Consider the following 25325-nt stretch of genomic DNA (forward strand, 5'->3'; position numbering starts at 1 on the left):
AATGATAGCTTTATGTAGCTTGGGCGACTGTGATAAAACCGGGGTTTTAAAGAGGCGGAAACTTACGGGCATCTGCTTCCAAGATGTTTAATCACTTCAAAGTTATTTATCAACAACTCTCGAGCAAATATTTTAGTCTTACCATTCTAAACAAACTACAATGTAAAAGAATATCTTAATTGTAATCCCTTACCATCTAACCCCCACATCGTTCGAGAGAATGCTTATTGTTGGCCATCTCATTTTCGACACACATGGCTGCTGTAAACATAGAAATGCAGCATGATAGCGTCTAGCTAACGTTAGCTGTCAAACTATTCGTCTAGTGAAACAAACGTGGTTGAAGATCGTTTAGTACTCATATTGGTAAGTGTCTATAGCTAACTAGCTACTGTGTCTATATGTGTGGCCTTCATGGTGTTAGCTAGAGAAGTCAGCCAGCTAGCCGTCGCTAACTAGCCACCGTGACCAGACAGCATAAGTAGAAATCAGGCTGGGATAGGGTTGCTAAACTGTTTTGGTGATGGTAAAGGTGATTTCACAACTTATAACGGAGCAAATGTTCCATCATGGCTCCCAATTTTGGGAGCTCTGCAGTCCGACCTTAGCAACTCTGGGTTAGGCTGCGCTTCGTTGAGGAAGGAGAGGTGCCTAGTACTAGAGAGTATGTGGCTGAAAACCTATAGTTCGATCACTGCTGCAGACGACTATTCCTACATAACCCTCCCAAATCGCCGCAACGAAGATGCACATGAGCAGAAATGGAGTGATTGGGAGCGGAGTCCCCATTTAACGTGGACGAGAAGGCTATACCTTTGAAGTAGAGGAAGAGTTTCTGACCATGACAGAGTTGTATCTGCAACGCTATTGCACTCTCCTTCAGACTGCCATGAAACCAGTAGACAACAATGGGATATGGGTATGGCCTAAGGGGGTACAAGGTCCGGACCAATAGAGGAACTGATGGTGAAGCTGTCGTGATCCCCAACAACATCCTGCTGGGGCCAAACAGCAGCAGAATATTCTACCCAGGACAGACCACCCACTGCTATATCTGTAATGCCATGGACCACCAGGTGAAGGATTGCAAGACTGTTATGTGCTGGAGATGCAGTGAGTTCGGCCACAAGTCCAGAGACTGCACGAGTGAAAGCAAGTGGTGATGGGCACACCTACTTCAACTGTCCACAAGCCTGGAGCAACAGAGCAAAGAACGGTGGAAGGTTAGCAGAAACTGAAGTGCAACAACCAACACAGCCAGCAGACGAGCCACAGATCCCACAGCACGTCGCCAAACAAGATGAACAGCAGAGAGGTGAGGAAGAGGAGGACAAGGTAACCGAGAGGTCAAGAGGAGAAACATCACAAACCCGAGAGCAACAGCCACAATGAGGAGGAGAACGCTGCCAGGGAAGTCACAAGACACTTCCCCCCCTGATGACACAGGTCCTGCAGCAGACTGGTCCACTCAAATGGAGGCTCATGGTGACGATCCACCAAACCTTGCCAGTACTCCGGCTGCCTCCCACCTCCCTAGTGGCTACCCTCCTCTGCCCCCAGACACTTCCAGCTCCAACGAAGGTACCCATCCACCAAACCTTGCCAGTACTCCGGCTGCCTCCCACCTCCCTAGTGGCTACCCTCCTCTGCCCCCAGACACTTCCAGCTCCAACGAAGGTACCCATCCATCAAACAGTGGTAAGAAATAGCCTGTCTCTTCCCCTCAGGAAAAGGGGACCACAATAAAGACTTTGAAAGAGATATTAAAAACAGCCCTCAATGAGTATCATTAAATAAAAAGGTCATTAACGACTGTACAAGCAAAATTACAAGCATAACTTTTTTATCAGTAGTGGTCTGCCATCTAATATTTCTAAATGTATGAAAAGTTCAGGTGATTCTCTGTCCAACAAATGTCAGTATTTATCTTTGAAATGTCTGCCTTCTATTATGCAATGTGTATTTATAAAAATATTGTCACGTCATGAATGTTATTATTGAAAGATTATATTAAAACTAAAACAAACTATAACAAAAACAATAATATATGATGAAAATAACTTGAAAATAATCTTTATCTCATAAACAAGAAAAGTAAATGTGATTTTGTGTGTGTGTGTGTGTCTGTCAGTTAGTGTCTGTATTTCAGTGAGAGAGTCCTTGATGAATAAACCCCATATCCCTATCTCTCAATCTCTGCCTCCCACAGACAAGCCTGTGTCTTCTCTCCAGCTGTGACAGCGATGGAGGAGGAGTCTCTGAGAGTGCTGCCAATGGACCCAGCAGACCGGGGAACCCAGAGGGTCAGACTGGGCCCAGGGCTGATGTCCTCCCTGGGGTTGGGGCTGGGCTCTCCTGTTCTGGTGGCTCTGTCTGGAGGGTCCTGTCTCTGTACTGCCTGGCCCAGGCCTGACCTGGCTGACGGATTCATACAGATAGACATGAAATGTTGTTCTTCAACTCTTATCTTAAACAAAGCGACACCCACACACCTCAGCTCTAGCCCACTTCCCCCCAGCCCATGCCTAAGTCCTAGCCTCACCCCAGTCTCCTGCCCCAAGCTGAAAGGCATCAGAATAACAGTGGTGGTTCAGAGTGTGGAGTTCCGGAAAACCACTCCTCTCAGTTTCATCCATGAACTAGTGAAGGACATGCTGAAAGGGACATATGTCCACCAGAAGCACGTGATAGATGTGGGTGACTATGACACGGACATTAAACTGATCGTCATCGAGAGCCTGAACCCAGAGTCCACCATGACTGGTTTGGTTACATCTAAGACAGGGGTGGAAATAATAGGGACGAGGACCCTCCGGTACTACAGAGGACAGCTCCAGGAGCAGCCCCAGGTCCTACTGGGAGGACTGGAGGAGGTGAGGACCCAGGAAGAGGCTGCTTCTCAATAGTCTACAGTGATGTCTTCTCCTGTCCTCCTCAATAATCTACAGTAATGTCTTCTCCTGTCCTCCTTCTCAATAATCTACAGTGACGTCTTCTCCTATTCTCCTTCTCAATAATCTACAGTGACGTCTTCTCCTATTCTCCTTCTCAATAATCTACAGTGACGTCTTCTCCTATTCTCCTTCTCAATAATCTACAGTGACGTCTTCTCCTATTCTCCTTCTCAATAATCTACAGTGACATCTTCTCCTATTCTCCTTCTCAATAATCTACAGTGACGTCTTCTCCTGTCCTCCATCTCAATAGTCCATTTCAATTGTGACTCTGATGTGACTCAGTAGGTGAAAGCAATATGGACTCTAGGATGCCTCTTGAATCTCTTTTCTCTTCTCCGGAAGTCTTCAGTTAGTCAGAGCAGTTGGAGGAGAGGAGACGAGTGGAGGAAGCCACTGTAGACTATTGAGGTGAAGGAGAGAAAGACCCTTCAGTGTCTGTCTAATCATGTCTTTATTGTCTGCGATTCCAGGTGTCAGCGTGTCTGAGAGAGATGTTGCGCCTGCCTCTGCAGTACCCTGCTACCCTGGGCTCCCTGGGTCTGTCCTGCCCCAGAGGGGTGCTCCTTGCTGGGCCGCCGGGGGTCGGAAAGACCCTGCTGGTCCGCTGCCTGGTGGGGGAGGTGGGGGCCAGCCTCATCACAGTCAGAGGACCAGAGGTAAGAGTACATATATACATATATGAACATGAACGCACACACACAGTCACATAAATATGCATGCATATACACACAGATTATTACACAACACACACTTGAATACTTACATGAAGCAAGATATACCCAGCCTTCTTACATATGTTGTTTAGCTTGTGGGCTCGATGTTACACAATACACATACATACTGGCTGAATGTAATTGGACTTTACCTTGCCTCCTCCACGCCCCAGGTAGTAGGGTCTCGGCCAGGGGAGAGTGAGGAGAGGTTGCGGGCGGTGTTTGGTCGGGCGCGGGCAGCGGCAGAGGAAGGGCCTTGTGTGTTGTTCCTGGATGAGCTGGACTCTCTCTGTCCCAGACGGACTGGATCCTCCGCTCCCGAGAACCGGCTGGTCGCTCAACTGCTCACGCTCATGGACGGCATGGACCAATCAGATCGCTTCCTCATTGTAGGAGCCACTAATCAGCCGGACAGCTTGGACCCGGCGCTACGGCGGCCCGGGAGGTTCGACAGAGAGGTGACTTAATGTTGTTATTCAAACTTAATTCAAAGCAGAAAGTTCCACAGAGAGGTACAGTAACATACTATCCTGTGCCTGTTGCCTCCAGGTAGTCATTGGTGCAGCAGTAGTTGTCTATCCTGTCTGTAATGTAATGTACTGTTTCCTCTCTCTCTGTTGTCCAGGTGGTTATCGGTGCCCCCACAGCACAGCAGCGGTTATCCATCCTGTCAGTGCTGTGCCGGGCCATGCCAGTGTGTGTCAGTGTGGACTGGGCAGAGCTGGCCCAGAGGACTACAGGGTATGTGGGTGCTGACCTCAGTGCTCTCTGCCGTGAGGCTGCCATGCTGGCTATACGACACAACACACAGGTAAGCATAGACACACACTGTAAAGTCGGCTCATATTGGTCCTTTGAGCCGGATCATCCACACACACACTTGTTCTAACTTCTATCCAGGTTATTGTCATTGAGATAAAGTCTTAGCTCATCGTCTCCTGCTGTGTGTTGTGTATGTTGTCAGGGTTCAGGCGAGCAGGCTATCACCATGGAACACTTCCTGTCTGCCCTGAAGACTGTCCGTCCATCCTGTCTGAGGGGCAGTCTGGGACGGACAGATCTCCCAGCCGTCTCCTGGGAACAGATAGGAGGCCTGGAGGAAGTCAAAGTCAAACTACAACAGGTACTGGTGGAACTATACCGGGAAACAGCAGCATTCCTTTATTCATTTGACCAATAACAGATACAACAGACACACAGCTCTGCTCCAGAGTAGTGCACTAGAGAGTAAGGTGAATAGCGTGTCATTTGAGACTTGTCATGACTTCCTGTCCTCTGTTTCTGCTCCCTCCTTGTAGAGTATAGAGTGGCCGATGCGTTACCCGGAGGCGTTTGTGCGTCTGGGTCTGTCCCGTCCCAGGGGGGTGTTGCTGTACGGTCCCCCAGGCTGTGCTAAGACCACCCTGGTCAGGGCTGCAGCCACCTCCTCCCACTGCTCCTTCCTGTCAGTCAGCGGGGCTGACCTCTACTCTCCATATGTAGGAGACTCGGAGAAGGCCCTGGCTCAGGTAGGGGTTTGGAGAGCCCCTCGTCTTAACTGAAATGTTCCTATTTTTCTTGTACTAGCATGCAGTGTTAGACATTTTTTGAAGCAGTTAAACTTTGTTATTTGGAGGAATGTTGCTGCCATGCTTTAATCAATATTATCACTTTGGTCGATTCTTTTTTTTTTGTTTACCTTTATTTAACTACCGTAATTTCCGGACTATTAAGCGCACCTGAATATAAGCCGCACCCACTGAATTAAAAAAATAAAAATATTTTGAACATAAATAAGCCGCACATGTCTATAAGCCGCAGGTGCCTACCGGTACATTGAAACAAATTAACTTTACACAGGCTTTAACGAAACATGGCTTGTAACAAAAATAAATAGGCTTCAACGAAACACGGCTTGTAACAAAAATAAATAGGCTTTAATGAAACACGGCTTGTAACAAAACATTTAAAATTAGCAGTAAGCTTTAGTTGTCTTTTTGCACTGAGTCAATTCCTCACGCTGCTGTTTCCAACGTCTTATCATCGACTCATTAAGACCAAGTTCCCGTGCAGCAGCTCTATTTCCTTTTCCAACAGCCAGATCAATCGCCTTCAACTTGAAAGCTGCATTATATGCATTTCTCCGTGTCTACCGTAATCAGAATGATGGGAAGTTTGAGAGCGCTCGATTTAATCTAAACAGTAAACAAAAAAGTTGTTTGACCGTAACCCGTTCGGCAATTTCATCGGTCTAATGAAAGCTTCATGCCGCCAAAAAACTGAGCACGTCACAGAATGTGTTTTTTTGGAGAAAAAAATTGAAAGCCTGGGAAAAAAGTTGCGGCTTATAGTCCGGAATTTACGGTAGGCAAGTCAGTTAAGAACAAATTCTTATTTTCAATGATGGTTAGGAACAGTGGGTTAACTGCCTTGTTCAGGGGCAGAACGACAGATTTGTACCTTGTCAGCTCGGGGATTCAAACTTGTAACCTTTCGGTTACTAGTCCAACGCTCTAACCACTACGCTACGCTGCCGCCCCATCTACTTTGGTAGATGTTATTGTGTGTACGTGTATAACCTTGTGGTGTGTTCCTGTATGTAGCTCTTTCGTCAGGCACGGGCCTGTGCTCCCTCCATCCTGTTCCTGGATGAGGTGGACTCTCTGATTGGCTCCCGGTCAGAAGGCTATGTCCCTCAGAGTGCCCAGACCCGCCTCCTGTCTGTGCTGCTGAATGAGCTGGACGGGGTAGGCTTTAGGACCCTGGAGAGGAGAGGAGCAGGGAAGACCCTACAGGCTGAGAGAGTGGAGGAGCGCCACCAACAGGAACATGTAGGATGTAATGTCTGACTACTAGAGCACCAATCAGAACTGGTCGTTTAAGGAAACACACAACGCGGACTCCCGGGTGGCCACCAGAGATTCTGTGCCACCAGATAATTGTGCCACCAGAGATTCTGGGTTCGAGCCCAGGCTCTGTCGCAGCCAGCCGCGAGGCCCATGGGGCGGCGCACAATTGGCCCAGCGTCGTCCGGGTTAGAGAGGGTTTGGCCGGCAGGGATATCCTTGTCTCATCGCGCATTAGCGACTCCTGTGGCGGGCCGGGCGCAGTGCAGGCTGACCAGGTTGCCAGGTGTACGGTGTTTCCTCCGACACATTGGTGCGGCTGGCTTCCGGGTTGGATGTGCGTTGTGTCAAGAAGCAGTGCAGCTTGGTTGGGTTGTGTTTCGGAGGACGCATGGCTCTCGACCTTCGCCTCTCCCGAGTCCGTACGGGAGTTGCAGCGATGAGACAAGACTAACTACTACCAATTGGATACCACGAAATTGGGGAGAAAAAAAGAAAAGAAACATACACCATATAATCACACAAAAAACATACACACCAACAGAACTTTTTATATCGATTCTGCTCAGAATCACTGAATTACAAATCACTTAGAGTAGCGATTCTGAGCTTCACATTGCTCAAACTGATTGCCTCAAACGTCCTGACAATCGCTTCTGTCGTTGTTAACATGATGTCCTGTCTGTCTGCCCTCCCTGTCAGTTGGAGTACCAGGAGGTGTGTAACAAGGAAGTGATGATCGTAGCGGCCACTAACAGACCAGACTCTCTGGACAGTGCCCTCCTAAGGCCTGGAAGACTGGACCAGATCATCTACGTACCCCCACCAGACCTACAGGTAACTATTACCACCTTCACCTGACCTACAGGTAACTATTACCACCACCTTCACCTGACCTACAGGTAACTATTACCACCACCTTCACCTGACCTACAGGTAACTATTACCACCTGACCTACAGGTAACTATTACCACCTTCACCTGACCTACAGGTAACTATTACCACCTGACCTACAGGTAACTATTACCACCTTCACCTGACCTACAGGTAACTTTTACCACCTGACCTACAGGTAACTATTACCACCTTCACCTGACCCACAGGTAACTATTACCACCACCTTCACCAGACCTACAGGTAACTATTACCACCAGACCTACAGGTAACTATTACCACCTGACCTACAGGTAACTATTACCACCTGACCTACAGGTAACTATTACCACCTGACCTACAGGTAACTATTACCACCTTCACCTGACCTACAGGTAACTTTTACCACCTGACCTACAGGTAACTATTACCACCTTCACCTGACCCACAGGTAACTATTACCACCACCTTCACCAGACCTACAGGTAACTATTACCACCTGACCTACAGGTAACTATTACCACCTGACCTACAGGTAACTATTACCACCTGACCTACAGGTAACTATTACCACCTGACCTACAGGTAACTATTACCACCTTCACCTGACCTACAGGTAACTATTACCACCTTCACCTACAGGTAACTATTACCACCACCTTCACCTGACCTACAGGTAACTATTACCACCACCTTCACCAGACCTACAGGTAACTATTACCACCTTCACCTGACCTAAATCAAATCAAATTTATTTATATAGCCCTTCGTACATCAGCTGAAATCTCAAAGTGCTGTACAGAAACCCAGCCTAAAACCCCAAACAGCAAGCAATGCATGTGAAAGAAGCACGGTGGCTGGGAAAAACTCCCTAGGAAAAACTCCTGAGAAAGGCCAAAAACCTAGGAAGAAACCTAGAGAGGAACCAGGCTATGAGGGGTGGCCAGTCCTCTTCTGGCTGTGCCGGGTGGATATTATAACAGAACATGGTCAAGATGTTAAAATGTTCGTAAATGACCAGCATGGTCAAATAATAATAATCATAGTAATTGTCGAGGGTGCAACAAGCACGTCCGGTGAACAGGTCAGGGTTCCGTAGCCGCAGGCAGAACAGTTGAAACTGGAGCAGCAGCATGGCCAGGTGGACTGGGGACAGCAAGGAGTCATCATGCCAGGTAGTCCTGAGGCATGGTCCTAGGGCTCAGGTCCTCCGAGAGAAAGAAAGAAAGAGAGAATTAGAGAGAGCATATTTACATTCACACAGGACACCGGATAAGACAAGAGAATACTCCAGATGTAACAGACTGACCCTAGCCCCCCGACACAAACTACTGCAGCATAAATACTGGAGGCTGAGACAGGAGGGATCAGAAGACACTGTGGCCCCATCCGATGATACCCCCGGACAGGGCCAAACAGGCAGGATATAACCCCACCCACTTTGCCAAAGCACAGCCCCCACACCACTAGAGGGATATCTACAACCACCAACTTACCGTCCGAAGACAAGGCCGAGTATAGCCCACAAAGATCTCCGCCACGGCACAACCCAAGGGGGGGCGCCAACCCAGACAGGAAGACCACGTCAGTGGCTCAACCTACTCAAGTGACGCACCCCTCCCATGGACGGCATGGAAGAACACCAGTAAGTCAGTGACTCAGCCCCTGTAAAAGGGTTAGAGGCAGAGAATCCCAGTGGGAAGAGGGGAACCGACAAGGCAGAGACAGCAAGGGCGGTTCGTTGCTCCAGCCTTTCCGTTCACCTTCACACTCCTGGGCCAGACTATACTTAATCATAGGACCTACTGAAGAGATAAGTCTTCAGTAAAGACTTAAAGGTTGAGACTGAGTCTGCGTCTCTCACATGGGTAGGCAGACCATTCCATAAAAATGGAGCTCTATAGGAGAAAGCCCTACCTCCAGCCGTTTGCTTAGAAATTCTAGGGACAATTAGGAGGCCTGCGTCTTGTGACCGTAGCGTACGTGTAGGTATGTACGGCAGGACCAAATCGGAAAGATAGGTAGGAGCAAGCCCATGTAATGCTTTGTAGGTTAGCAGTAAAACCTTGAAATCAGCCCTTGCCTTAACAGGAAGCCAGTGTAGGGAGGCTAGCACTGGAGTAATATGATCACATTTTTTGGTTCTAGTCAGGATTCTAGCAGCCGTATTTAGCACTAACTGAAGTTTGTTTAGTGCTTTATCCGGGTAGCCGGAAAGTAGAGCATTGCAGTAGTCGAGCCTAGAAGTAACAAAAGCATGGATTAATTTTTCTGCGTCATTTTTGGACAGAAAGTTTCTGATTTTTGCAATGTTACGTAGATGGAAAAAAGCTGTCCTTGAAGCAGTCTTGATATGTTCTTCAAAAGAGAGATCAGGGTCCAGAGTAACGCCGAGGTCCTTCACAGTTTTATTTGAGACAACTGTACAACCATCCAGATTAATTGTCAGATTCAACAGAAGATCTCTTTGTTTCTTGGGACCTAGGACAAGCATCTCTGTTTTGTCCGAGTTTAAAAGTAGAACATTTGCAGCCATCCACTTCCTTATGTCTGAAACACAGGCTTCTAGCGAGGGCAATTTTGGGGCTTCACCATGTTTCATTGAAATGTACAGCTGTGTGTCGTCCGCATAGCAGTGAAATTTAACATTATGTTTTCAAATGACATCCCCAAGAGGTAAAATATATAGTGAAAACAATAGTGGTCCTAGAACGGAACCTTGAGGAACACCGAAATTTACAATTGATTTGTCAGAGGACGAACCATTCACAGAGACAAACTGATATCTTTCCGACAGATAAGATCTAAACCAGGCCAGAACTTGTCCATGTAGACCAATTTGGGTTTCCAATCTCTCCAAAAGAATGTGGTGATCGATGGTATCAAAAGCGGCACTAAGATCTAGGAGCATGAGGACAGATGCAGAGCCTCGGTCTGACGTCATTAAAAGGTCATTTACCACCTTCACAAGTGCAGTCTCAGTGCTATGATGGGGTCTAAAACCAGACTGAAGCGTTTCGTATACATTGTTTGTCTTCAGGAAGGCAGTGAGTTGCTGCGCAACAACTTTTTCTAAAATTTTTGAGAGGAATGGAAGATTCGATATAGGCCGATAGTTTTTTATAATTTCTGGGTCAAGATTCGGCTTTTTCAAGAGAGGCTTTATTACTGCCACTTTTAGTGAGCTTGGTACACATCCGGTGGATAGAGAGCCGTTTATTATGTTCAACATAGGAGGGCCAAGCACAGGAAGCAGCTCTTTCAGTAGTTTAGTTGGAATAGGGTCCAGTATGCAGCTTGAGGGTTTGGAGGCCATGATTATTTTCATCATTATGTCAAGAGATATAGTACTAAAACACTTTAGTATCTCCCTTGATCCTAGGTCCTGGCAGGGTTGTGCAGACTCAGGACAATGGAGCCCTGGAGGAATACCTAGATTTAAAGAGGAGTCCGTAATTTGCTTTCTAATGATCATGATCTTTTCCTCAAAGAAGTTCATAAATTTATTACTGCTGAAGTGAAAGCCATCCTCCATTTGCGAATGCTGCTTTTTAGTTAGCTTTGCGACAGTGTCAAAAAGAAATTTCGGATTGTTCTTATTTTCCTCAATTAAGTTGGAAAAATAGGATGATCGTGCAGCAGTGAGGGCTCTTCGATACTGCACGGTACTGTCTTTCCAAGCTAGTCGGAAGACTTCCAGTTTAGTGTGGCGCCATTTCCGTTCCAATTTTCTGGAAGCTTGCTTCAGAGCTCGTGTATTTTCTGTATACCAGGGAGCTAGTTTCTTATGACAGATGTTTTTAATTTTTAGGGGTGCAACTGCATCTAGGGTATTGCGCAAGGTTAAATTGAGTTCCTCGGTTAGGTGGTTAACTGATTCTTGTCCTCTGACGTCCTTGGGTAGGCAGAGGGAGTCTGGAAGGGCATCAAGGAATCTTTGGGTTGTCTGAGAATTTATAGCACGACTTTTAATCTTCCTTGGTTGGGGTCTGAGCAGATTATTTGTTGCAATTGTAAACGCAATAAAATGGTGGTCCGATAATCCAGGATTATGAGGAAAAACATTAAGATCCACAACATTTATTCCATGGGACAAAACTAGGTCCAGAGTATGACTGTGGCAGTGAGTAGGTCCAGAGACATGTTGGACAAAACCCACTGAGTCGATGATGGCTCCGAAAGCCTTTTGGAGTGGGTCTGTGGACTTTTCCATGTGAATGTTAAAGTCACCAAAAATTAGAATATTATCTGCTATGACTACAAGATCTGATAGGAATTCAGGGAACTCAGTAAGGAACACTGCATATGGCCCAGGAGGCCTGTAAACAGTAGCTATAAAAAGTGATTGAGTAGGCTGCATAGATTTCATGACTAGAAGCTCAAAAGACGAAAACGTCATTGTTTTTTTTTTTTGTAAATTGAAATTTGCTATCGTAAATGTTAGCAACACCTCCGCCTTTGCCGGATGCACGGGGGGTATGGTCACTAGTGTAACCAGGGGGTGAGGCCTCATTTAACACAGTAAATTCATCAGGCTTAAGCCATGTTTCAGTCAGGCCAATCACATCAAGATTATGATCAGTGATTAGTTCATTGACTATAACTGCCTTGGAAGTGAGGGATCTAACATTAAGTAACCCAATTTTGAGATGTGAAGTATCACAATCTCTTTCAATAATGGCAGGAATGGAGGAGGTCTTTATACTAGTAAGATTACTGAAGCGAACACCGCCATTTTTAATTTTGCCCAACTTAGATCGAGGCACAGACACGGTCTCAATGGGGAAAGCTGAGCTGACTACGCTAACTGTGCTAGTGGCAGACTCCACTAAGCTGGCAGGCTGGCTAACAGCCTGTTGCCTGGCCTGCACCCTATTTCATTGTGGAGCTAGAGGAGTTAGAGCCCTGTCTATGTTCGTAGATAAGATGAGAGCACCCCTCCAGCTAGGATGGAGTCCGTCACTCCTCAGCAGGCCAGGCTTGGTCCTGTTTGTGGGTGAATCCCAGAAAGAGGGCCAGTTATCTACAAATTCTATATTTTGGGAGGGGCAGAAAACAGTTTTCAACCAGCGATTGAGTTGTGAGACTCTGCTGTTGAACTCATCACTCCCCCTAACTGGGAGGGGGCCAGAGACAGTTAATCGATGCCGACACATCTTTCTAGCTGATTTACATGCTGAAGCTATGTTGCGCTTGGTGACCTCTGACTGTTTCATCCTAACATCGTTGGTGCCGACGTGGATAACAATATCTCTATACTCTCTACACTCGCCAGTTTTAGCTTTAGCCAGCACCGTCTTTAGATTAGCCTTAACGTCGGTAGCCCTGCCCCCTGGTAAACAGTGTATGATCGCTGGATGATTAGTTTTAAGTCTAATACTGCGGGTAATGGAGTCGCCAATGACTAGGGTTTTCAATTTGTCAGAGCTAATGGTGGGAGCCGTCGGCGTCTCAGACCCCACAGCGGGAGGAGTAGAGACCAGAGAAGTCTCGGCCTCCGACTCCGACTCGCTTAACGGGGAGAACCGGTTGAAAGTTTCTGTCGGCTGAATAAGCGACACCGGTTGAGCATTCCTACAGCGTTTCCCTCCAGAAGCCATGAGAAAGATGTCCGGCTGCGGGGACCGTGCGAGGGGGTTTATACTAACGTTACTATCTGTACTTGCTGGTGGCACAGACGCTGTTTCATCCTTTCCTACACTGAAATGACCCTTGCCTAACGATTGCGTCTGAAGCTGGGCTTGCAGCACAGTTATCCTTGCCGTAAGGCGATCGTTCTCCTGTATATTATGAGTACAACGACTGCAATTAGAAGGCATCATGTTAATGTTACTTAGCTTCGGCTGTTTGAAGTCCTGACGAACCATGTCCAGATAAAACCTCCGGGGTAGGAAAGTTGAATGAAAAAAAAAGTTGAGTGAGGGGAAAAAGTAAAAATATACGGTAATGAAAAAGTAAAAACCGTCAGGTAGCAAAGTAAAAACGGCAACAAAAACGCACAGCAGCGTAAACAAGTCTGCAAGTTGTGACCGGAAACAGGAAACTCAACCTGTCGCACACACCTACAGGTAACTATTACCACCTTCACCTGACCCACAGGTAACTATTACCATCACCTTCACCAGACCTACAGGTAACTATTACCACCTGACCTACAGGTAACTATTACCACCACCTTCACCTGACCTACAGGTAACTATTACCACCACCTTCACCTGACCTACAGGTAACTATTACCACCACCTTCACCTGACCTACAGGTAACTATTACCACCTGACCTACAGGTAACTATTACCACCTGACCTACAGGTAACTATTACCACCTGACCTACAGGTAACTATTACCACCACCTTCACCTGACCTACAGGTAACTATTACCACCACCTTCACCTGACCTACAGGTAACTATTACCTTCACCAGACCTACAGGTAACTATTACCTTCACCTGACCTACAGGTAACTATTACCTTCACCTGACCTACAGGTAACTATTACCTTCACCTGACCTACAGGTAACTATTACCTTCACCTGACCTACAGGTAACTATTACCTTCACCTGACCTACAGGTAACTATTACCTTCACCTGACCTACAGGTAACTATTACCTTCACCTGACCTACAGGTAACTATTACCTTCACCTGACCTACAGGTAACTATTACCTTCACCTGACCTACAGGTAACTATTACCTTCACCTGACCTACAGGTAACTATTACCTTCACCTGACCTACAGGTAACTATTACCTTCACCAGACCTACAGGTAACTATTACCTTCACCAGACCTACAGGTAACTATTACCTTCACCAGACCTACAGGTAACTATTACCTTCACCAGACCTACAGGTAACTATTACCTTCACCTGACCTACAGGTAACTATTACCTTCACCTGACCTACAGGTAACTATTACCTTCACCTGACCTACAGGTAACTATTACCTTCACCTGACCTGATCATCCCTCTGATCTCACACCCTCCTCTCTCCTCTCCAGGCACGTGTGTCCATCCTGCAGGTGTGTACAGAGAAGATGCCTCTGGATGATGATGTGTGTCTGGAGGAACTGGCTAGACACACTGACCTCTACTCTGGAGCAGACCTGGAGAACCTGTGCAGAGAGGTACAGAGTACCAAAACACAACTCCCCTGTAAATACAACATACTGTACCTGTCCCTTTAATCCTTCACAATGAGGTACAGAGTACACCAATACACCTGTCCCTAAAGTATAGACAATGCTTTCTTCACCAGTCACTTTTAACCATAGGAGAGAAGAGATTCAGCAACTTGTTTGTTTATACCATAGAATGAGAGCTGCGGGGGTTTAACTGTAATGTTGTCTGCAGGCGGCTCTGTTGACCCTCCAGGATGAAAGTATGGAAGCTTCTAGTATCAAACACCGATACTTCCTCCAGTCTTTACAGAGGATGACTCCCTCTCTCTCGACCCAGCAACTACAGACATACAAAAACCTCTTCAGATGACAAACTATAGACCCACCCCATCAGATGACGCGGCGGACTTGGAAAATAAAAATGTAGTTTCCTTTTTTGTGGGTCTGTTGGCTGTTATGGTGGTGAGTTGACGGTATGTAGGCCTAATTACATTAGGATGATTGTTACTTCTGTTATGACACCCTCCTACTGATTGTAATACATCAGCACAAACAGGATCTCCAGTCCTCCAACAGCACACACTTGTTGTAGGCTGATTAAACTTTAAGGGCTCGATGATTAGAATCAGGTGTGCTTGTCCAGGACCACAATAATATTTACTGTTGGTGTAACTAGAGGACCTGAGGTCAGAAACGGCTAGTTCATGGTCTGGTCAAGGTCAGGAACCCCCAACCCGGGAAAACCGGTGCCCCAGGGACCCACTCCCTGATTTTCACTCAAATTCTGTCTTATTGGGTAAAGGATAATGGCCAGTGAAAGTCAAACATTGAAATATTTTGACCTCCCCACAGTTAATGGAATATACAAGTGTAAACTTCAAGTCTATTTTAGCTAGAAAAGGTACAAGTATTTTGGCTAACAGCCGATTTAAAAAGTTGGACATTGATTTTAGCCAACACATGGCTAAGTCAAGGAAGCTTACCAGCAGCATCCTGGGTTGAATACCTCTGCTCTAGTCCCCTTTAGAAGAACAAACCACAACTCTTTAGGTCAGTGTTCAAAAGAAATTTATTTCTAAATGTAACAGGTTCTTCACATGTTTCCAGTCAATGAATCTGCCAGTTGAGTAAAGGGAAGTGAGACAGGTCTCAGTCTAGTGATAAATTAACTCAAACATTGATAACCATGACTTATTTAAACAAACAGCTGATCATGTGATCAACAACCAGGCAATACTGCATCCTGATGGTAAGGGAATAGAAGTCTCGGTTCTAATGTCCATATTAGTTTACCACTTAAAGTATGCCATTTGGGACGTATCCATACTTCATTCTACGTAGTAGTACACAAGTGTGGATATTGGAGCAGAGCCTTAAGAAGTGTTCAGGTTGAAGGAATCAATGTGCAAATCACTGAGTGCTGCTGTAGAGAGCCAACCCTGACAACAGGATAGACCAAATACCTTTTAAAATTAACATAAAATAAATCAAAACAAGAGCAACAAGGCAGGTAATGCATATACTGAACTGATTTGCAGTTAAAGAAAATGTAATTTTAGTCTGTTCCAACCAACATGTTGATAAGCTTGGACAGGAAGACTGACAGTGGTTTAAGGAACCAACCAAGACCTGAACACACAATGCCAAATGTATTCATATACACACACACGATAAATATTGGCATCTCACAGCCCTCGATGCTTATGGAACAATACTGCATTTCTGAAATGTTGACAGAATCAATCTGGTGAGCAAATAAAACTGGCTGATATTAACTAGAAGCAGTAGTCATGTATTACCCTACTACAGTATTAAACATGATTCAAAGTCACTTTCATTGTCAGTTTCCTGATTTCAGCTAGAATAAGTTAAGTGTTAAAGAAACAAGTAAAACAAAAAGTGTGTGGTCAGTACTCTAAATTCAGATAACCCTTAACATAAAAACATCCTTTGTCTACTGGTTCAACACGGTCAGTAAAGGAGAAGGAATTTTCAAACATTAGCAAAGGCAACATGGACACGATCATCAGATTAATAGATTGACCTTTTAGAGATGGCCTGGGCCTCATTTCTGGCTTTGCCTGAAAACGTTACTGGCTTCCTCAGTCCTTTTTCCTCCCTCAATTCCTCTCAAAGCTCATTGGAGGTGGTCGTCAGAGGGTAGGACTTTGGATCCTCTACTCCAATTAACTTTGAGGAGTTGAGGAAACAAGGACAGAGGAAGAAAGGATTGGCCAGCTAGTAACATTTTCAGACACAGCCTCACATCAACCTAGTCAAACACTGATACACTAGAAGACCAATACGAACTTCAGATATTCACACAGTTAACTTGCATTTCTGTGTAAGTTGTTGCATTGGCGTGCCAGACTTTACATACAGGTGCATATCTCATGTTAGGATTGGTCCTTAACAGGTCAGAGTAGATGCCAGTGGTTCTACCTTGTGAGGAGAGGATGACAGACACCGTGAATCTTAATTGTCCTGAATTTGATGTTCCTCCCCTCGGACCTTCTCCTCCGATGTGTTTTGAGGAGGCAGCAAGAAGAGGATGCAAGGAATCAAAGAAATAGAATTGAGATGAACCCACAGAGACACATTCCCTGTTGTCACCCCACTGGAAACAATATAACACCTACAGTCAAAGTATAGAGCGCTCAAACAAACATTAACACAGTTCAACTATACAAGTACCAAAAAGAAAGGAATAATGTTAGACATTTACAGGCTTTAATGGTGATTATTATAGATCTTTTGTTTTTGTTGAAAAGTTAAGATTCGCTCAACCCCTCTTCAGAAAGCTTTGCAAGCAGGTCAACAGCCCAGGAGGAATCAGCTGTCCTTTAAAAATAAAATGTGCATCTGACTGTCCGTCCAAATATCCTGGCGATGGCATCGACCAGATCACTACGCTTTGGCACCAGTCTGGTTTAACGTCCTCAGACTGCTTTTAATTCAGGCTATGTGGTGGACTCTCGGCAGTGTGTACAGGTGCGTGTAGCCCTGTTTCTGTGTGTCTGGACCTGCACGGTGCACCTGGTCAGGCCGTAGGTGTGGAGCAACAGGTGTCTGGCCTTGGCCTGCACGTCCTCCCACGCACTGGCACTAGAGGGCGCTAGAAGCACAATGCACAGAAATAGGTTAGGACACTGGCTCTTCATTTATCTTTCGATTGCTCACATCCTCTCTCGACGCCTCCTTGTTAAAATCCATTGGAGAAGTCGGTCCGAGGGGGAATGACCTTGGAACTTCTCCAATACAGTTGAGAAGGTCGAGGACAAAGGATGTGCACCCCTTTAGTCCCCCAGGGCTCCCTAGTGGCGCAGCGGTCTAAAATACTGCATCTCAGGGCTAGAGGCATCAATACAGACCCTGGTTCGATTCCAGGCTGAATCACAACCGGCCATGATTGGGAGTCCCACTGGGCGGCGCACAATTGGCACAGCATCATTGTAAATAAGAATTTATTCTTAACTCACTTGCCTAGTTAAATAAAAATCACAGAAAGACTATTTGAGATACAAGCAGAGTGTAGAGTTCCTAAACCCATCAACAGAATGCACTCCACATGCCATGTGTACAACTAACAAAGGAGAGGAAGTCAAAGGTCACTCACAGAGCCGCAGGTGTGCAAGGGCCGAGGTCTTGTCACCGGTTAACGCCCACACGTTGAGCTCGTCAACTGATTGGACGTCCTCCAACTTCAGAAGGTCTTCTCTGATTCGCTGAACGTCCACATGCCTGGGAGCCCCTAACAGCAACACACACTTTCAGTTTCATGAAACTCAGAACATTAACATTGTTTCTCTCTAGCGAGTCTTGTTACCATGTTCACTAAGTTGTTTACAAAAGACTTGTGCCTTTCATAGCGTGAGAACAATCTATTATTTAAACATCATGGGACATTTTTACAGCTCCAGATTAGGCAATTGAAAGTGTGTTTTAGTGCAGGACTAAGTATATTAAAGCAGCTCTATATAATCATGGTTAGAGTTCATGGCAGTGTCAGACAGGAAGTGAATAGAATAAGCATTTGTTCTGATGACAGTAGATCCGTCTGGTTAACAATGAGCAGAAATATGATGATGTAGATTACCTCCGTCTCTCCAGGACATTATGGTATGATCTAGATCAGCGGTTCCTATTACTTGTCCTGGGGACCCAAAGAGGTGCACGTTTTTGCTTTTGCCCTAGCAAATCAAAGGCTTGATGAGTTGAATCAAGTGTGAGTGCTAGGGTGAAAACTAAAATGTGCACCCCTTTATGCCCCCAAGACCAGGACTGAGAACCACTGATCTAAATCACATACAGTACACAGGCTAATACACTGGTTCCCAACTCCAGTCCCCCCAACAGCACACAGTTTTGTTGTAGCACCAGACAAACACCTGATTCAACTAATCATCATCATCATCCCCTCAATGAGTTGAATCAGGTGAGTTTGTCAGGGCTACAACAACATGTACTGTTGGGGTACTGGAGGACTGGAGTGGGGAAACACGGGCTAATATATGAACTGTAGTACACGTAGCCGTTGTCTCACCCTCGAGGACGATGACTCCTGTGTCCCGTATGATGCGTATCGTTGTGAACAGCACCAGGATAGAGAAGATGTAAGTACAGATGGGGTCTGCCAGCTTGTACTCTGGCTAGGGGGGCAAAGGTCAGGTCAATCTAACAGCTTGTTCGTTAGGCACAAACTGAAGGAAAAACACAAATAGTTCCTTTCTATGTGGACTTGTCCAATAAGTCAGGGTTTCCCAAACTCGGTCCTGGGGCTCCCCCTGGGTACAGGTATTAGATTTTGCCATAGCACTACACAGCTGATTCAAATAACTGACTCCTCATCAAGCATTGATGATTTGAATCAGTTGTGTAGTGCTAGGGCAAAACCAAAACGTGCTCCCGAGGGGGGCCCCAGGACCGTAGGTACAAAACCAAAACGTGCTGCCAAGGGGGGCCCCAGGACCGTAGGTACAAAACCAAAACGTGCTGCCAGGGGGGGCCCCAGGACTGTAGGTACAAAGCCAAAACGTGCTCCCGAGGGGGGCCCCAGGACCGTAGGTACAAAGCCAAAACGTGCTCCCGAGGGGGGCCCCAGGACCGTAGGTACAAAGCCAAAACGTGCTCCCGAGGGGGGCCCCAGGACCGTAGGTACAAAGCCAAAACGTGCTCCCGAGGGGGGCCCCAGGACCGTAGGTACAAAGCCAAAACGTGCTGCCAGGGGGGGCCCCAGGACCGTAGGTACAAAGCCAAAACGTGCTGCCAGGGGGGACCCCAGCACAGAGTTTGGGAAACCCTGCAATAAGAAACGGTAATTTGCGTTTGCCATTGCAAAATGTTATACAACTTTTTCTGTTGCATGGACTAATGAACACAACCCTGGCCCGACCAAGAAAGCCCTTAAACCATCCCATTCATCCCTTCAACATTAAACAGTTCCAAAATAAATGGATCTTTAACCCCTCTTCCTGCTCCCAGGTCAGACGTTCCAGCCTACCTTGAAGCGAATGATGTAGGCAGCTATGAGGACCCCAATACTCTGGACCAGGTCTCCCAGTGCATGGATGAAGGCTGCCCTGACCGCCAGGCTTCCCTGGGGCCCCTGGGCTGGGGGGCCACCGTGGCCATGGCCGTGTGAGGGTGGAGGGGGAACCCCGTGTGAGTGACCATGACCCCCGTGGGAGTGGAGGTGACCGTTACCGGTCTGGTTCAGGAGGAAACCCATACTAAATAAATAAAGAGAGAGAGGAGAGAGATTTGTCAGTTTGCTTTAACTTCTGGTGGCCGTTTAATTATGTACTACTACGTTAATCATTACTATACATGATTGAGGCTACCCCCCCCCCCACCAACACACGCCCCAACCCCCCCCGCTCGTCAACACACGCCCCCCCCCCCCCGCTCGTCAACACACGCCCGCCCCCCCCGCTCGTCAACACACTAACGGTTTTGACTTGAGGTTATTGTTTGTAGGGGTGCCAGGTAGGTTGTGCCTACCAGAGAAAATATTGCCTTCTCCTTTTGGTTTGGGAGGGAATGAGTCCCATCTGGTCCGTCAAGTCTACACCAATACAAAGGACTCATGTAAAAGTCAGGATGGACATACACTTTTCATAAACCCTTAAAACATTGGAAATAACTTCAAAACAAAGGTATTCTTTTCCGTGGGTTGTATTACCAACATAAATGATCACACACACACATAAAACAAATAATGAGTTCTGGTTCCTCCAGAAAAGTCCTGTACCTCGGACCTAAAAGAGCCCAGCCCGGTAAACAAGTTCAGGGAACTCAAGTGACCTTAGTCACGCAATGTTTGTCCGTTCATCCCAGTGTAACGTAAACCCAGTACCAATCATACAATCAAAACAACAATTATTTTACCACAACCATAAAGCGTATCAAATCTTAATAAGTCCTCAACTACAACTAACTACATAAATCATCACGGTATACATCACACCAAAACAAATGAAATACCGTATACAAAAAGGTTGTAGTCAGTCGGTCAGTCAGACAAGCCAATCCGCTAACAGATCTCCAGCGGAGAAAGGCCATGAAGAACAGAGAGGTGTAGTCCACGGACGCTAAGAGTGGATCCGATCCTGGGTAAACTTGCTATTAGGCTACAAAGCACACTTTTAAAGGCAACAAAACAAACGGAACAGAGCAGCTTCGGAACTGAGGGCTGAACACATCCTCAGCTGATGCTGGCTATTTAATATGGGAATTAAAGGGAAAGCGCCCTATTGGAAGGAGAAGCACTGAGACGGTTCAGACTAATTCAGGGCCGTCACAAGACACGCCACGCTCACCTGCACACGCCACGCTCATCTACACACAACATTTACATTTTTTATTTTATTTATACAGGTTTTTCTCATTGAGATAACATCTCTTTTCCAAGAGAGACCTGGTCCAATAGCAGCAGGGAGAACAACATTTCAGACAACTTACATGCACTAACAACCCTAAACAAAACAATTACATATTACGTTAAAATAAATACTAAAAAAAAACAGCTGTCCTAAAGACAATTACACTGAGCTTTACATGGACCAGGAGTTAAAACTCCAGCAACATGACTAGATCATCAAATGTTTAAATGTTCAGGAGAGAATTCCAGGACCACGGAGCTGAGTAAATAAAACTATTTCTACCATGGCCTGTTCTAATTCTTGGTATTGTTAAAAGCCAATGGGACCGTAATTGATATTTATTTACCGACATGATTAAAAAAAAGAACAGAGTGGCATTTTACCCAGTATGGCCTTATAAATCAGTGTATACCAGTGTTTAAGCCTACGCAAGGTCAATGACGACCAGCCAACAGCCTGTAGAGATCACAATGATGTATTAGACGTTTTTGATTGGTAATGAACCTGAGGACTACATGATACACTGAATAAAGTGCTCTCAGGGTAGTGGTTGAGGCCTGCATATATAGAACAACACTCAAATCTTCCTGGCCTCCAGAGGAAAAACAAGCCTTATTCCGATAATAAAAACCTATTTCCAGCTTGAGCTTCCTTATCAAGTTCTCCACATTAACAGTGAAGCTCAGCTGGACTTCATCCCACACACCCTAATATTTGTACACTTTGACTTGCTCTATAGTATGTCCAGCCAATGTAGCAATGACATGATTAGTAACATGCCTGGCATTTGAAAATACCATGCATTTTGTTTTACCCGGATTCAGAACCAGCTTTAAATCATACAGATTCTGTTGATGCTGTTTGGGCATTTTCAAAAGCCAAAGAAACTACCACCACTTGAATAAAGAACAGTATCATCTGCATAAAAATGAACATCTGCTGTTTTTACAGCTCCAGATTACGCTCATCTACACACGCCACGCTCATCTACACACGCCACGCTCATCTACACACGCCACGCTCATCTACACACGCCACGCTCAGTATCATCAACAACACTCTACACACGCCACGCTCTAACCAAGTGAGTCACACAATTGAAAAGTAATTTAGCTCCAGTAGTGTGGAGTGGAGACGAAAAGACCTTTGTACTGCAGTAGTTTATGACATGTCATCATACACTGACTGTGGGTCTTTTACAGCCAGACACACTGCTGTCCTTGGCTGGAGACAAGGAAGCTTCATCATTCATTCACTCTAACTGGAATCAGGAATCCCTCCCTCCTCCCCACTGTCAGGTCAGGGCTGGTGAGTGTTCTGGTGCATAATGACCGCTCTCTCTGTCTCTGTGTGTGTGTGTGTGTGTGTGTGTGTGTGTGTGTGTGTGTGTGTGTGTGTGTGTGTGTGTGTGTGTGTGTGTGTGTGCATGCAGGTGTGTACTCAGCTACTCACACTAGGTTGACAGCGACCCCCACAGCTGCAGTGATGAGCATGGCATCTCCGTTGATTTCAAAGTCCTGACTGACAGTTCTCTGCACCGCCTCGTTCAACAACACCCCCGTTAGGATGTAGATGAGTAACACACTGATACCGGCTGAGACCACCTCTATGGGGGGTAGAGACACAGAGATGAGATGGACCAGATAATGTACCGACACGTTTATACTGGACAGCTGAATGGAACATGTTAACAGTTTACTGTCTGCATCTGAAACAGTAGTAACCTCTGAGCTTCTCAATCACAAAGTCACTTTCCTTACACAGTCTGAGGAGAAAAACATGAGACAAGATCAAAACACTGCTGACCTCACATTCCATCTCAAAAATATGATAACTTTCTAGATGTCTCTTTATGGAGCAAGAGGAGAGGGGTAACTGTAACCTACCTAGGCGATGCAGTCCGAAGGTGAATCTGTTGGTGGGTGGTTTAGCAGACAGCCACAGTGCCAGCAGAGACACCACTATCCCAATCAGGTCAGTTAACATGTGGAGAGCATCAGTCATTATGGCCAGACTGTTAGCTACATAACCACCTAGAGACACAGAGACAAACGCATCATAATACATTATCGCCAACAAAATGTCACTTAGGGCCCACAAAAGGCTAGGGCCGGCTATGACTGCACATGTGGTTATGGATGGAACTGGGTATGCAGACCTGAGAGCCACTGCTGCCCCCCATGATGAGTTCAGATTTTATGGCCCCACCCCATCAAAGTTGCCTATCCATGACCCACATTATAACCTACTAATACATTAGGCTACATAGATAGCTGTTAGCTACATCTCCACCTACAGACAGCTGTTAGCTACATCTCCACCTCCAGACAGCTGTTAGCTACATCTTGTTAGCTACATCTCCACCTACAGACAGCTGTTAGCTACATCTCCACCTACAGACACACACAGACAGCTGTTAGCTACATCTCCACCTACAGACACACACAGACAGCTGTTAGCTACATCTCCACCTACAGACACACACAGACAGCTGTTAGCTACATCTCCACCTACAGACAGCTGTTAGCTACGTCTCCACCTAAAGACACACACAGATAGCTGTTAGTTCATTCAAAACGGCTATTTCTCAGAACATAATCAAACACACATTACATTTGTCATCTTAGGTGTATGTGTGTATTGTTATGGCAGCAGGTGATTGTACAGGTACACTAATACCACTATGTGTTGAACATTCCTCCACTCTTCACCTGGGACCAGGTATGAGGAGGGACGGGTATGACCGACTAAGATTACAGATCCAATCACAATGTTGATGTGGGAGATGTATGATCTGAAAAGAAACTGAGTATAGTCTACAGCTGTCCCCAGCCCTGGTCCTGGAGAGCTACAGGGCCTACACTGGGCAGACTTCAGTTTCAGCCCGTCACTAACACTCTTCATTCACCTAATAAAAGGTGTTGATGATTAGTTAGTGGAATCAGGTGTGCTCTAGCGCTGGGCGTGCAGTGAAACCGCAGTACCTCTCCAGGACCAGCGCTAGTGAGTATGTCCACTCAGGGTACTTCAGTTTGGAACTTGGAAGTCAATGCTCCAAACATCATACCAAGTTGATTTGATTGGAACTTGAAGCCAACAGCTTTAACCTCACAGTACTAACAGTGTATAATGAGTCTGTAGTCAGTCCTGTAACAGACTAGTGTAGTGTTTTGTCTGCTCACCTATCAGTTCTCCAATCATGAAGAGGAAATACAACACTGAGGCCCAAGCCAACTTCTTCATCACTCTCCTCCGTTTAACCCCCTCTCTCTTCCTCGTGCAGCTCTCACACTGCGACCGGTCCATGTTGACACCGGGGCTCCCCAAACTCCCCGAAGACGAGTCGAGCAGCGAATCGTCATCATCCACCACCACTGTGTTCACCGCGACGCCGTTCGACGGTGCCCCTGCTGCGTAGTCCTCCATCTCACCGGAAACCACCACTTTGAGTTTGTTGAACTTGGGCGCCTCATCCTCCGCGAGCTCGTCCCCGGAGAGGTCAAAGGGCGCCGTGTCGCTCAGGTCCCAGTCCTCAGGCTCCTTCCTAAAGGCGGACCGCACCTTGCTCATGAAGCTCGCACCACCTGACATCGTTAACGCCAGTTGTTGACAGGTCAGGAGCTGTTAACGTTCAATTATACCGGTCTGAGCTTGGTGTGCTTCTCACCAATGTCACCATGCGGCCGTCTTATAACGTACTGAATCAGTGGTTGTAACGTTACATCTGTGTTGACACACCTGAAACATGGAAATAATTCATCATTAGCAGAAAGAAAGAACACGTCCTATCGTTACTTAGAACACACCCAATGTCTGTTAAAACGGCACAGTATAATAAAGATGATTTATTTTAATTGTAATAGCTAACTGCACACCAGGTTGACATTTAAGTATGTTTCGATCGTCTACCCGTGTAACAGAATACTCCGAGGTGGACATGGATTTAAGGAAGCCT

General features: G+C 46.2%; 2 protein-coding genes and 1 long non-coding RNA gene across 8 annotated transcripts in view; 2 read left to right on the plus strand and 1 right to left on the minus strand.

Annotated features, from left to right (window-relative positions):
• Positions 1–45: 45 nt before the first annotated feature.
• Positions 46–16320, plus strand: afg2b (AFG2 AAA ATPase homolog B). 4 transcript variants are annotated; one of them, XM_029720950.1, is made up of 12 exons: positions 390–1581; positions 1678–1698; positions 2210–2873; positions 3428–3613; positions 3844–4128; positions 4296–4481; positions 4635–4793; positions 4969–5178; positions 6253–6480; positions 7198–7332; positions 14370–14495; positions 14722–16320. In XM_029720950.1, exons 3-12 carry the CDS (start codon positions 2244–2246, stop codon positions 14857–14859), a joined length of 2283 nt encoding a protein of 760 aa, XP_029576810.1. In that variant the 5' UTR covers positions 390–1581; positions 1678–1698; positions 2210–2243; the 3' UTR covers positions 14860–16320. The 4 variants fall into 4 exon arrangements, 3 of the variants coding, with proteins under 3 accessions (XP_029576808.1, XP_029576810.1, XP_029576809.1); XR_003870401.1 differs by lacking the exons at positions 390–1581; positions 1678–1698 and adding an exon at positions 46–366 and having other exon boundaries at positions 6253–6487; positions 14722–14772; XM_029720948.1 differs by lacking the exons at positions 390–1581; positions 1678–1698 and adding an exon at positions 50–366.
• On the plus strand, positions 7373–7892 carry LOC115166968 (uncharacterized). The gene is made up of 3 exons (XR_003870402.1): positions 7373–7397; positions 7513–7543; positions 7659–7892. It is a non-coding gene; the product is annotated as an uncharacterized LOC115166968 (long non-coding RNA).
• The window catches only part of LOC115166966 (zinc transporter 4), a 10799-nt gene continuing 1014 nt past the window's right edge, over positions 15541–25325 (minus strand). For all 3 annotated transcript variants that reach the window (XM_029720953.1, XM_029720951.1, XM_029720952.1), the window contains exons 2-8: positions 24553–25108; positions 23257–23403; positions 22823–22976; positions 19990–20218; positions 19033–19138; positions 18106–18240; positions 15541–17604 (exon numbers count right to left, since the gene is read on the minus strand). In XM_029720953.1, coding sequence (XP_029576813.1) covers positions 17450–17604; positions 18106–18240; positions 19033–19138; positions 19990–20218; positions 22823–22976; positions 23257–23403; positions 24553–24961 — 1335 coding nt within the window. In that variant the 5' untranslated portion in view covers positions 24962–25108 and the 3' untranslated portion in view covers positions 15541–17449. The remainder of the gene's footprint in view (positions 17605–18105; positions 18241–19032; positions 19139–19989; positions 20219–22822; positions 22977–23256; positions 23404–24552; positions 25109–25325) is intronic.

Source organism: Salmo trutta, chromosome 29, assembly GCF_901001165.1.
Source record: "Salmo trutta chromosome 29, fSalTru1.1, whole genome shotgun sequence".
Taxonomy (NCBI): Eukaryota; Metazoa; Chordata; class Actinopteri; order Salmoniformes; family Salmonidae; genus Salmo; species Salmo trutta.

Bases quoted from the DNA above. Each gene is read 5' to 3' on its own strand.
- afg2b (XM_029720948.1), top strand. From the start codon at position 2,244: ATGGAGGAGGAGTCTCTGAGAGTGCTGCCAATGGACCCAGCAGACCGG. The intron at 4,129-4,295 runs GTGACTTAATGT...TCTGTTGTCCAG, and splicing joins CCGGGAGGTTCGACAGAGAG to GTGGTTATCGGTGCCCCCAC. The intron at 4,482-4,634 runs GTAAGCATAGAC...GTATGTTGTCAG, and splicing joins CTATACGACACAACACACAG to GGTTCAGGCGAGCAGGCTAT.